Genomic DNA, 13,743 nt, shown 5'->3' with positions numbered 1-13,743 from the left:
TAATTCTAGTCGTATCGATCAATATTAATCGTTAAAAATACTGTCTTCGATCATCATCAATCAAACTTAATGAGACTTTTTAAGTACAAGGACTTAAAAATCGGTAACTTTTTTTAAAAATAACTTAAATTATATTATTGTCATTCTGAATGTTGCTATTTTTATCAAACTGCGATAAATAAAATGCTGATCGAAATCATAAATAATATAATTTAATAAATCTTCTAGGAATAGGTTTTTTAACTAACCTCGCATATATAATTTATTGCATAGCCAAGTTTTTGAAGTAATCAATTATTGTGAAGATTTTAAATGATTGGAGATTCAATTAATTTTTTCATCTTAAGTACTAAGTAAAACATCTTAATCCTTGGAATGTAAATACAGAAAAAGTGCCATTTACTAATAAAGTTTATCCTGTTAATCCAACATAATAAATAGTTTGATTTAATCAAGAAACCTAATTAAATTGCAACCATTGGTATTTTGTATATCTAATAAATAGAATGAGTTAATACGGTATCTCAGTTTTTGATCATTACAAAGAGTAATCTTGTTTAAATACGTATTAAAGATATGTAAGGCAATAAATATTTATTAGCGTTCGGCTATTATGAAAAAAACCATTGTAAGATTTCAAGATAATGCATGATATGATTGTGGAAGGTATGTAACAGTCATTTTTTAAACCACTATACATAGACAGGAAACTGGATAAAATTACAGTCAAGTTGTAGAACAACTACGCAATTTTATAAAGTTTACCAGGATTAAACAACATTATGGTTAGTAAACCAGGATGGAAACGTACAATTCTTTTGCAACACTTGTTTTATACTACAGGTCATAATAATAATGTGGAGATGAAGAGAAGAGGATCTGCTGGAGGCTTGGATGTGAGAAACGGCAATAAAAAAGCTGCAAATACTCGCCAAATAGAATAGATTAGTGTTTTGGAAATTTGGTAACCTCCCGGAGCAACATTTATGAATGATACCCAACCCTTAACTCCTGATCACTTTGGTTGATTGTCCAATCCGTGCTACTAACCTAATTTCAACACTTTATTGGCGGCTACAAACGTTTTAGCATTATCTGAGTAAAGTTATTGTAGAAGAGATAAATCGTTTCAAGCAATTTAAAAAGATATTGCATATCAAGTCAGAAAGAAGATCTAAATGAACAGCTTTAGTTGAGGAACAAACGAAGACATAAACGTGCATTTTTATTATTTGCGTGCCATTTCTTTAATCTCAAAACTGGTCCCTTTAAAATCTAAGGAAATGAATTTAAAAGATTATTGCCGTTCTGGGTTCAGGTAGATGATCTCATCTCGACGGTGTAATTATTTGCTACCTTACGAAGACGCCTTTATAAAAACAAAGAATTTGATTTAGTAATCTAGAAATTGTGGAGCTTAAGATCTAAACAATTATTTAACATCTTACGGTAGAAGAAAAGATTAGATAAGATTATTAACGAGTCATAAGACGACATTGTTCATAAATATTCAAAATATAAACATTGGATTTCTCAATTTTTCAATAAACCTAATTTTATTAAAAATATTTCGATTACTAGAATAGATGAGTTTTTATATGAGTTGAGATTTTATGAAATAACTAATTTACACAACGAACGTGTGTATGCAGATGAAAATTCCTATTCCTTTAAATCCACCGTTTTTAACGGGAATTCGATGTTAATGTGTAGGAATGCTGATTAATGAATTCATGGTCCACGATTTTGTCGAATACATATCAACTAGGGAAACTACTTATATTGTTGTAAAGCACCTGAAAAGTATTTGTTAAATTGCCGATTGAAATTATATGAGGTATATACTTTTTCCATGATGGAACCCTATCATACATTAAATGTAATTAATAAAAGAAGTTGTAAAGTAAGATTTATCTATGTAAAACAGCCTCCAATTGAATGGATCCAATTCTTATTTTATTGGGAATGTCGATTTAGCATACTCCTCTAGTGTTGAGTAAATACCCAAGTACCTAGTTGTAGTTTATTAAAGTACCTTTTAAAGTGGCGTATCTTTAAAGGACACAATTTTTAAATTCCCATACTTTATTTCGCGTTGGTTATACAGCAGGTATCAATAAAACTAGATTTTTAAACCTATTTAGCAAAATTCTGTCGCAACTATTAAAATAGTTCATCATACACAAATGTTTGTAAAGTACTCCTAAAGGACTATTTTTAGTAAATATCTGTTTTGAGCGAACTGTCTTAAGTGCAGAACATACCATTTTCATATAATAACGAGGGTTATCTTTAGTAGGCACCTTTAATTGTGCTTACTTGGTTGTGTCCGATTTGGTGATAATTTTTCCTGATAAATGACCTTTAAGTTTATATCTTACATAAAAATACATCAACATGAAGACTTGTAACAGTTTAAGAAGCAAATTGAATCCCAACTTCATTACACAGTTACTGCAAAACATTGATAGTAGCAATTTCAATTCTGGCAAGGATGGCAAAATTTTATAATTGGTAGTACTATAACATCACCTCTTCCGACATACACCTAAATCCGTTAAGATTGTCCAGATGAAAAATTTATGTGGCTTTACATTAAACAATAACACCTACTAAGAGACGAACTTCATGACCATTTCTCAAAACGCATGTTCATTCATACCATTTATATAATCTCATCTATATTGAAATACAAAAAATAATCATAAGACTTTTCAATAATGAATGATGCAGACAGTGTGATTGATCTTTGAAATACAACTTTGTTCACATGAAGATGATGTTTTTGAACTGGAGTGGAGTTGCAAACTTTTGACATGTAGTTATTTGTATCTATGTATACAGGATGTTTCATGAGGAATGGTACATACGTTAATATGTTATAGATTTAGTGAGCAGGGGTCCCATCATGCTGGAAGAACATATTGGCTCTGGTAGCCAAAGGAATATCTTCTAACTAGTGATGGAACGGATAGTGATTTTGTGAAAATTATCCGGATGCCGGATATGCGGTTATCTGGCTATTATGGTTATAATTTTTGGTGCATTTCTGAAGTAATACCCTACATTGCCGCATTATTGCGATATTTAAAAAAAAATTAAATTAATAAGAAAGCTGATAAGATATGTATTTGGATCCAAATACAAAATGAACGTTTTTGATACTTTAATTAATAATTGGTGATATTTCCACAAGGATCCTTCAAGAAATTAATTTTATAGCGAATTTTGAAAGTTATCGATGAAAATTGCAACATCGAAAATTTTATCACAACTTCAAATATTGTTTTCTCAAAAATTAAAAGTTGTTTTTCAAAACTGGTTGGTTCATTGGAAAGAGGACACTTTTATTAACATTTTAGGAAATTTTTATACTCATATTCCAAGAAATGAATTTTATACGAATTTTTAAAACTTAATCGACGAAAATTGTAAAATTCGAAAAAATTCGATCATTTAAAAATTATTTTCTCAAGAACTGAAAGTGATTTTTCAAAACGGCTTTTTGCATTAAAAAAGTCCTATTGGGGTTGAACTTGATTATTATCTGCAGTGTCCAACACCTAAAAGAGATACTAATTCTCTTTAAGTACTAAAGTACTAAGTAATAGGTTTTTAATATCTATCCGGTATCCGGCCGGATTTTAAAAAATATATATCCGTTCCACCACTACTTCTAGCAGTGTTGGAAGCTGATATTAATTTAACTGGCTGTATCTAAGTTACCTTTGAGAATTGAGCACATGTTTTTAGGAACTTTTCTGCTTAAAATGAACAAATCGACCATATATAACATATTAACGTATGTACCATTCCTCATGAAACACCCTGTATATGCGATTCAACGCAGAGTTTTTCTTAAATATTTTTGCGGCATCCAAAAATAATTAAGCAAAAAGGTAATATCGATCACCCTCTGGTAAATGTTACGCTAAATATTCTTTCTGTCTAGTAATGTAAACCAACACACACAAATTAAGGTTAGACGATAATATATTGTCACATTGTGTACAAACTCTTCTTATATTTAGACATATTAGTAACACATATAGAAGAAACAACACTTTATTTACCAATTATTATCGGTGTTGGTACGGAAATAAATTTGAGGTTCCTTTTTTACTAAATTTATGTTTATCAATGAAGAATATAGTAATATATTCTATAACGGTAACAGTACACGCATCGATGCGTTTCTAACAGGCGCTTACCAAGCAAAGAAGATGATTTAAAAACATTTCAAGTCATACGGGAGTAACAGGGATCTAAAGGCGTCTGAAATTGTCGATAAAACCCATATTCATCATCCTATACAAGGTGTAAAATGTTCTTTCATTTCGACTAGAAACTGGCTTTTATGCTTTAACACTTTCATAATAGTTATCAAAATACGTTATAAGTTTGTAATAATCAAGTTGTAAAAAACGTTTATCTTGATATTTGTTTACGTTAGAAATCTAAATATCAATAAATCAATAGTTTAATTATTCTATTATAACATATTCTTAATAAACGTAGCCCCAGTTTTAGCAACTATGCCAACTTCAGGAAACTTCAAAAAAAAAAATTGTTGGAAAAGGTGTATTAAGATAAAAAAATTTCAAATACATATTGAATTCTAAATAGTTTTGTCAAGATAACGCAATAACTTAATACCTAAGCTTATCTATTTCGAAATCTTCAAGTAGTAAGATTTTATACTTATATTGTCGAAATCAAGATTCATTTTATGTTGTGTGATTTTACGAACTTTGTAAATAAAACTATATTAATAACAGCAGCAGTGTTACGAAAGTTTAATTTGAAGTTTTGTGTAATAAATAGGCGATATGGTATTCATACACCATGGTGCCAATGAGAATGCTATACAAACACTTTATGTTGAAACGTTTCCCGGTCACCACCTGTCTTCGCATATGTTGCTTCAATAACTAAGAGAAATTGGTTAGGACATAATAAGATAATTTTTTTGCATTATTGTTATACATATTATAATGTTAATATTTAGATCTCTGTTGATGGAATCATTATTTCTATATAAACATATATAATAATATGTTGCAATAGAATTCTATATGATGAATGTAGCCATAATTTTTTTATGAAACTTTAAAGGTTACTTTTGATTTGTTACAAAGTTTCACCTAACAGTGAAAATACCTAGTATATTAAAAATTAGAAATAGAACGAACGGTTCATGAAAAAATGAAAAACGCAATCCATCAATTCGAACCGTATTAGTCACCTTTATCTGGAGCAATGAACATTCACGCGATCGTAAGTTCGTTGCGTTTGCGATTCAAACATCCAATTACGGATTTAACTAAACGCGTATCGCAATCGTAACGGGAATACGAATGCTGACTGCTTTCTTGTACTGTTATGATAATGTTATTAATAAATTCTTTCGTACGGTTTAAAACGCGTGGGTTTCTTGCTGCCTCCAAACCAACAAAAAAAAACTAGTACAGATTACACAATCTATGAAACGACACGACACCAAAATGTAAAATGGAAATGACGGTGGTTTCAAAGTGCAAAAAGTTTAAAATAAAACTAGGATTTTGGGAAATCCTTGTAAACAAATTTTTATTTTGAATTCTCGAATGTTTCCTTTTTTTAATTCGTGCGGAAATCCCGAAAAAAACAGGTCGATTTAGAACCAGTCAAAACATTAATTAATTTTGTATTTTATTATGATGTTTATGTTTTGGGGTATCGAGGATAGTTTTAAAATATTTTGTTGGATAAAAATCTTATCAACTAGTTTTTAGTAAACTTATTTTTTTTGATTTAACCAACATACTTAAGATAAAGACTAAATATGCAAAGATAAAGATGATAATTCTGAGAATACGCAACTACACGCTTTCCCATACCTAAAACTCAACACAAATCCCAGGTATAATCGAACAGTTAAAACCTGGTGGAATAACACATTGTGTGCGTTGTTCAATCCCGACCTGCCCATTGTAACTGAACCCGTTAGGAATACTTGGTTCAACCCAACGGTACAAACCTTTAAAGAAAGGCGATAAAGAAAATGTGACTCGTTTTTGATGCCAAAGAAAAATCTTTCTATTTTTACAACACATCAAGATGATGATAAATAATGATGTTTTTTAAAGGATCACTTTCAAAAGAAAAAGAATGTTGGTGTTTTGGTTGGTGCTTGATACGTGATACACCGCTCCTTTTAGAGGTCACCTTCTTCTTCTTCGATGGATGAGCAGACCTGTTTCGGTGACCGTCCCACGGACAACACAGAAACAAACTTCCAGAACGTGAGATATGAAAGAACAACACATTCACCGGGAGAGGTTGACATTGGAAATGAAATTCTTGCAATCCAAACATTTTTTTTCTATTTTTGTTAATTTTGCCGCGTGTCTTTGTTTTCACCACGTGACCAAAACAGTTTTGCAAAAAGTTTATTGGCGACGTCAGCAGACATTGAATAATGCATCATAATCAAAACACTAAAACGTTTAATGGCAATTGGCCTAATGGTTTACAATTGTGCCAATTGCTCGTGTATAATAATAGCAATTTTCTTATTAATATATGTCATTTTTTAAATATTTTACAAATTATAAATTTTAATAATAAATTAATTAATCAAATAGATGAAATCAAAGATTACTAAACACTTTTTTTTTAGATTCAAGTGAAAGCAAAACGTTTGTTATTCCTCATACGATTACAGATGGAATGACGCAACAAAGATTTCTAAACGATTTCTACGAGACCATAACAAATTTTAACATCCACTGCTTGTTATTATTATTATTATTATTATATTCGTTGTCGGCAACGTGTTAAAATACGTTATTCTTCTGCATAATGTCACTGTTAAGGTTGTTTCCAGTCGTAAAAGCAACGCGCAGTATAAGTTCTTGAAGTTGTTTTTATTATGGTCAAGTTTTTATTGCCCATTTTGTTTTCGTTCCAAACTTCAATAGAAAAGAATGTTAAAAAATACTAAAATTTAAACGTGTCGTTGAAAAGGTTATAGATATTAATGATTATAAACAATTGGTTTGTTGTCAATCAGAATATTTCCAATAAACAAGAACCAGTTTCCTCTCTACTTAACGGAGATTATGTCGTTTTTAATGGTCCTGACCTTGCAGATCAGGTTAACGACACTTTGTCCATAACCCACCAACTAATAACACATCTTACATTTTTATAACCTTGATACATCTATCTATTTAATATATCAGTATATTTAATTATAAATGTAGATAAACATAAACATAAATGTAAACGTTCATAGATAGAATCTAACTTGGGTTATTCCTCAAGTTGCTCTATTACATATTAAACTAAAACTAGCACTAACACTAGACCTAGAACTAGAAACATTTGGGTTTAGCCGTCTTAAGAGACGTACGGCTAAACCCGAATGTTTCTAGTTCTAGGTCTAGTGTTAGTTCTAGTGACAGTGCTAGATAAGCGCTAGTTAACTCTAGATATTATTACGTTGTATACTTTTATTAAACTAATACTAGAACTAATACTAGACCTAGAACTGGAAACATTCGGGTTTAGCCGTACGTCTCTTAAGACGGCTAAAGAAGAATGGTTCCAGTTCTAGGTCTAGTGTTAGTTCTAGTGACAGTGCTAGGTAAAGTTAGGTAATTTTTAAAAATACAGTCTATATGATTTTTTGAAAATTTCACGTTATTTTTGATTTATAAATTTGACAGGTTCTTCTTTAATAATTTTTTCCGGGATATTTCAATAATATTATCATATAATATTTCTATCATATCACAAACTAGAATCTTTAAGCTACAATTTAACATACATATCATACCAAGTTTCTTAAAAATACAGTCGATATGATTTTTTGAAAATTTCGCGTTATTTTTGATTTATAAATTTGACAGTTTCTTCTTTAATAATTTTTTCTTGGAAATTTTATTAATATTATCTTATAGTTTTTATACCATATCATAACCTAGCATCTTTAAGCTTCAATTTAACATACATATCATATCTTGATTCTTAAAAATGCAGTCGATATTATTTTCGCTATTTTTGATTTATAAATTTGACAATTTCTTCTTTAATAATTTTTTGCTGGGAATTTCAATAATATTATCTTATAATTTTTATATCATATCACAAACTCGAATCTTTAAGCTACAATTTAACATACACATCATATTAAAATTCTTAAAAATACAGTCGATATGATTTTTTGAAAATTTCATATTATTTTTGATTTATAAATTTGCCAATTTTTTCTTTAATAATTTTTTCCTGGAAATTTCAATAATATTATCTTATAGTTTTCACACCCTATCATAAACTAGCATCTTTAAACTTCAATTTAACATACATATCATATCTTGATTCTTAAAAATGCAGTCGATATTATTTTTTGAAAATGTCGTTATTTTTGATTTCGAAATTTGACAATATCTTTTTTAATAATTTTTTCCTGGGAATTTCAATAATATTATCTTATAATTTTTATATCGTATCACAAACTCGAATCTTTAAGCTACAATTTAACATACACATCATATTAAAATTCTTAAAAATACAGTCGATATGATTTTTTGAAAATTTCATATTATTTTTGATTTATAAATTTGACAATTTCTTCTTTAATAATTTTTTGCTGGGAATTTCAATAATATTATCTTATAATTTTTATATCATATCACAAACTAGAATCTTTAAGCTACAATTTAACATACATATCATACCAAGTTTCTTAAAAATACAGTCGATATGATTTTTTGAAAATTTCGCGTTATTTTTGAATTATTTAACAGTTTCTTCTTTAATAATTTTTTTCGGGATATTTCAATAATATTATTTTATAATATTTTTATCATGTCATAAACTAGAATTTTTAGGCTTAAAGTACTCTACCTTGGGCATAATTTCAGTTAATTATGGAACTGTGATGGCTGAAGCTGTTTATTGAACTAGATAAGGGAACATTTTTCTGGCACAGATTCACATAAAAATCTGATCTAATAATAATCTAATTATCTATCAAAGTTTTTTTCTCCTTTTCCTACCAACAAATAATCGAATACCCAACCCAACCCAACATCTTCTAAATTAGTTTTCAACTTTTCGTTAAAAAAAAATATGTTTGAGAATATGATAAGATGAACTCAATTATAATAAAGTAACCATAAATTAGTTTCTAGTTCTAGGTCTAGTGTTAGTCTAGTGACAATGCTAAGTAACATTAGTTAGCACTAGATATCACTATGTGGCATATTTTTGACTTTTGGCTATATTAAGCACTCCCTAGTTAAAAATAATCAACTAATTTTTTTCTTTATCTTTACAGGTGATGGTTGTGTCGAAAAACCTTTAGCAACATTATGGAGAAATTACACTCAATCATCACGTCCGGATGTAAGAATGCAACTCACCGTAAGTGGAGGAGGATTAAAAGCGACAACCAAAGATCACGGATTAACTGAGTATTGGGCGAATAGATTAACATTTTGTGCGGCCCCTCAACATTTTCCTCGTTTATTCTGTTGGGTTTATCGTCACGAAGGTAGACGTTTAAGACACGAATTGCGTTGTCATGCGGTTCTTTGTTCATCATCTCAAGTTGCCCGTCAAATCGAGATGAAACTTAAGCAATCTTTAGCCCTGGCCTTGGCCGAATTTAAACGGGACAAGATCAACAGACAAAACGCCCGACTTTCTTTGGTCAATTCGGTTTATGAGAACCCAACGATGCCTCGGAGAAAGATTTTATTAAGCACAGGTGGTCAAAATTATAGGCCACCTTTAGAAAGATCGAAATCTGCGCCGAAATTAACGATAATCGAGGAGAATTTAGAAGAGACTGAGGAAATTTTTGAAGGAAGGCCTAGAAATCGAATTCTTAGGCATTACGATAGTTCAGATGCGCTTTTAGAGAAAAAAGTAAGCTGTGATATAAAACAGAAAAGATCAACTCGCAAATTTTGTGATGGAATCCCCGAAGAATTATCTGTTGATGAAAGAAGCGAAATGATTTTGAATGAATTAATCGAAAGTAGTCTTCAAAGCGATCTTATAGAATCGTGTAATGTAAATGGATGGTTGAGAACATTGTCAGAAACGCCTGATTTAATTCCGGTTGATAGCGATGAAGGTTCGTTATCGAGCGGTTGTGAAAGTGCGAGTACAGTCACTTCCGATTCAGACCAACCACACTTCACCACAATCCTTGAAGAAGAAACCCAAAATCAACAGGATGATGATAAAACGATGGAGAAAAAGACTGAGTTAGACTTTAAAGTTGGAGGAAGTGTCGTTCTTCCAAAAGTAAGAAGTCTTGAAAGGATTGTTGTGGGAACAGATTTACGCATGTATTGTGACATTAAATTACAAAGCGAAGAAGTTTCTTTAGTTCCGGTTGGTGAAAGTCAACAAACCGATTTTAGCTCATTGAAAGTTTTTAAGAGAAAAGTTCAATTCGAGCACGATTCGATTAGGTATGATGATGATGAGGAAGAAATCGGAAGTGCGTGTAGCGACGAAAGTGGTTATGATGAAGATTTAGAGTGCACAAGTTCTGTTGGGAATATAGTTTTAGTGTAAATTTTGCACAAATGATTTGGGAATAAAATACAGTAATAGAATTCCAATTTTTTAATTCAATAGTTTCCATAGTACAAAGTGATCACGCCAAAACAATTACTCACCAGATGCACAAAACAGGATTTTGTAATAACATAAAAATATTTTAAAAAAATACTACTCTTTTTAAAGAAATTTTTATTGTTGTGATTATTACTTAATTTAATATTGTTTAATTTTCTTCAATAGAGTGTTACCGTTGATTAAGTTGTTGTCGTGTGTAAATAGTAAAAAAAAATAATTTGTACAGTACTACTTTTCTTACGTAAAATATCTATTTGTACAGGGCACACAGTTATAAGTACCTCACGTTGTTGAAAATATAATTATATGTGTAATAAAATAAATGGTTATTTTAATTTTAAACTTTGTTACTTGTTCCAAATTTTTTCACCAAATCATTGCCAACATACTATTTAAACTACAAAGTTATAATCTACTACGTATTTAATAAGATATCTAGCAAACGAAGTTAAAATGATGGGATAAATATTTTTCTATTTGTTTATAATTAAAAGAGTTTTTGTTTAACAACTAATAATAAACGTCTTATAATCACTTAACAGTAAAAAATAATAAGGATTTTTAAAGGTTATTAGTGAGAAATTCTTCGAACTGCTGTACTAAAATAGAAATGAAAACCTTTCGTGTTGTTCTAGTTGACCTAGTTATTGTTACAAGAAATAGATAAAATCGAATAAAGCGTTAGGAAGTTGCAACTTTACTAAAAATAGGTTCAAATCAATTGTTTCTGTTCTAATTTTTACCATTTCTTTCAATAAGAATCTCTACTGTATCACAGCGCCCTTCAAATACTTTGTGCTTTATTATGATTGAGTTCACCTTATCATATTCTTGAACATATTTTTTAATTGGTGATGAAGGGATGAAAACTAATTTAAAAAAAGTTATAATATTATTGAAATTCCCAGGAAAAAGATATTAAAGAAGAAATTGTCAAATTTATAAATCAAAAATAAAGAAATTTAAAAAAATAATATCGACTGTATTTTTAAGAATCAAGATATGATATGTATGTTAAATTGAAGTTGATATGATATAAAAACTATAAGATAATATTATTGAAATTCCTAGAAAAAAATAATTATGAAAGAAAAAATTGTCACATTTATAAATCAAAAATAACGCGAAATTTTCAAAAAACCATATCTACTGTATTTTTTAACATTTTAACATGATATGTATGTTAAATTGTTGCTTACACATTCTAGTTTGTGATATGATATAAAAATAATAAGATAATATTATTGAAATTCCTAGAAAAAAATAATTATGAAAGAAAAAATTGTCAAATTTATAAATCAAAAATAATATGAAATTTTCAAAAAATCATATCGACTGTATTTTTAAGAATTTTAATATGATATGTATGTTAAATTGTAGCTTAAAGATTCTAGTTTGCGATATGATATGAAAATTATAAGATAATATTATTGAAATTCCCACCAAAAAATTATTAAAGAAAAAATTGTCAAATTTCTAAATCTAAAATAACGAGCTTTTCAAAAAATAATATCGACTGCATTTTTAAAAATCAAGATATGATATGTATGTTAAATTGAAGCTTAAAGATGCTAGTTTATGATATGGTATAAAAACTATAAGATAATATTAACAAAATTTCCAGGAAAAAATTATTAAAGAAGAAACTGTCAAATTTATAAATCAAAAATAACGCGAAATTTGGAAAAAATCATATCGACTATATTTTTAAGAAACTTGGAATGATATGTATGTTAAATTGTAGCTTAAAGATTCTAGTTTGTGATATGATATAAAAATTATAAGATAATATTATTGAAATTCCCAGCAAATAATTATTTAAGAAGAAATTATCAAATTTCTAAGTCAAAAATAATATGAAATTTTCAAAAAATCATATCGACTGTATTTTTAAGAATTTTAATATGATATGTATGTTAAATTGTAGCTTAAAGATTGCAGTGTGTGATATGATATAAAAATTATAAGATAATATTATTGAAATTTCCAGGAAAAAATTATTAAAGAAGAAATTGGCAAATTTCTAAATCAAAAATAACGACATTTTGAAAAAATAACATCGGCTACATTTTGAAGAATCAAGATATGATATGTATGTTAAATTGGAGCTTAAAGATGCTAGTTTATGATATGGTGTAAAAACTATAAGATAATATTAATAAAATTTCCAGGAAAAAATTATTAAAGAAGAAACTGTCAAATTTATAAATCAAAAATAACGCAAAATTTTCAAAAAATAATATCGACTGCATTTTTAAGAAACTTGGTATGATATGCATGTTAAATTGTAGCTCAAAGATTCTAGTTTGTGATATGGTATAAAAATTATAAGATAATATTATTGAAATTCCCAGCAAATAATTATTAAAGAAGAAATTGTTAAATTTCTAAATCAAAAATAACGACATTTTGAAAAAATAATATCGACTGCATTTTGAAGAATCAAGATATGATATGTATGTTAAATTGAAGCTTAAGGATGCTAGTTTATGATATGATATAAAAATTATAAGATTATATTATTGAAATTTCCAGGAAAAAAATATTAAAGAAGAAATTGTAAGAAGTTTATAAATCAACAATAATATGAAATTTTCAAAAAATCATATCGACTGTATTTTTAAAGGTAATGATATATTTGTTAAATTGAAGGTTAAAGGTTGTTGTTTATGGTTTGATATGAAAATTATAAGATAATATTATTGAAAATTTAAAATATTTAACATTTATAATAACGATTTTGGTCTACTTCCGGTAAACTTGAAGTGGTGACCAACATATTATAAACAAAATTTCTGAAGCGTATTTGCAATGCATAGTATAGTAATAAAAAAATGTATAGTAATAAAACTCCCACACTCTCTTTTAAATCTTAATAATAAAACACGAGAAATTATTCTGTTTTTAATAATGTTATTTAAAACGTTAGAAAATCCTTAACTCTAAAAGTAGATTGAAAAAAATTAAAATAAAAAGACGTTTAGTTAAGAGATACAACGTTTCTGTTTTATCTTTAAATTCTCTTGGATTCTATTATGAATCAATGTACCGATCTTTGTCCTATAAAGGAAAGAGCTCAAGGTTTATTGAAAATCATAAATT

General features: G+C 28.3%; 1 protein-coding gene across 1 annotated transcript in view; it reads left to right on the top strand.

The window, feature by feature from the left end:
* Positions 1 to 10,751, top strand: part of LOC111419525 (uncharacterized) — a 36,444-nt gene extending 25,693 nt beyond the window's left edge. Inside the window, exon 3 of the mRNA XM_023052344.2 lies at positions 9,326 to 10,751. Within this exon, the coding sequence (XP_022908112.1) occupies positions 9,326 to 10,578 (1,253 nt within the window). The 3' untranslated portion in view covers positions 10,579 to 10,751. The remainder of the gene's footprint in view (positions 1 to 9,325) is intronic.
* Positions 10,752 to 13,743: the final 2,992 nt, after the last annotated feature.

The sequence above is a fragment of the Onthophagus taurus genome, chromosome 6 (assembly GCF_036711975.1).
Source record: "Onthophagus taurus isolate NC chromosome 6, IU_Otau_3.0, whole genome shotgun sequence".
NCBI lineage: Eukaryota > Metazoa > Arthropoda > Insecta > Coleoptera > Scarabaeidae > Onthophagus > Onthophagus taurus.
The sequence above is the reverse complement of the archived record's forward strand: the minus strand, read 5'-3'. Positions and strand labels throughout refer to the sequence as shown.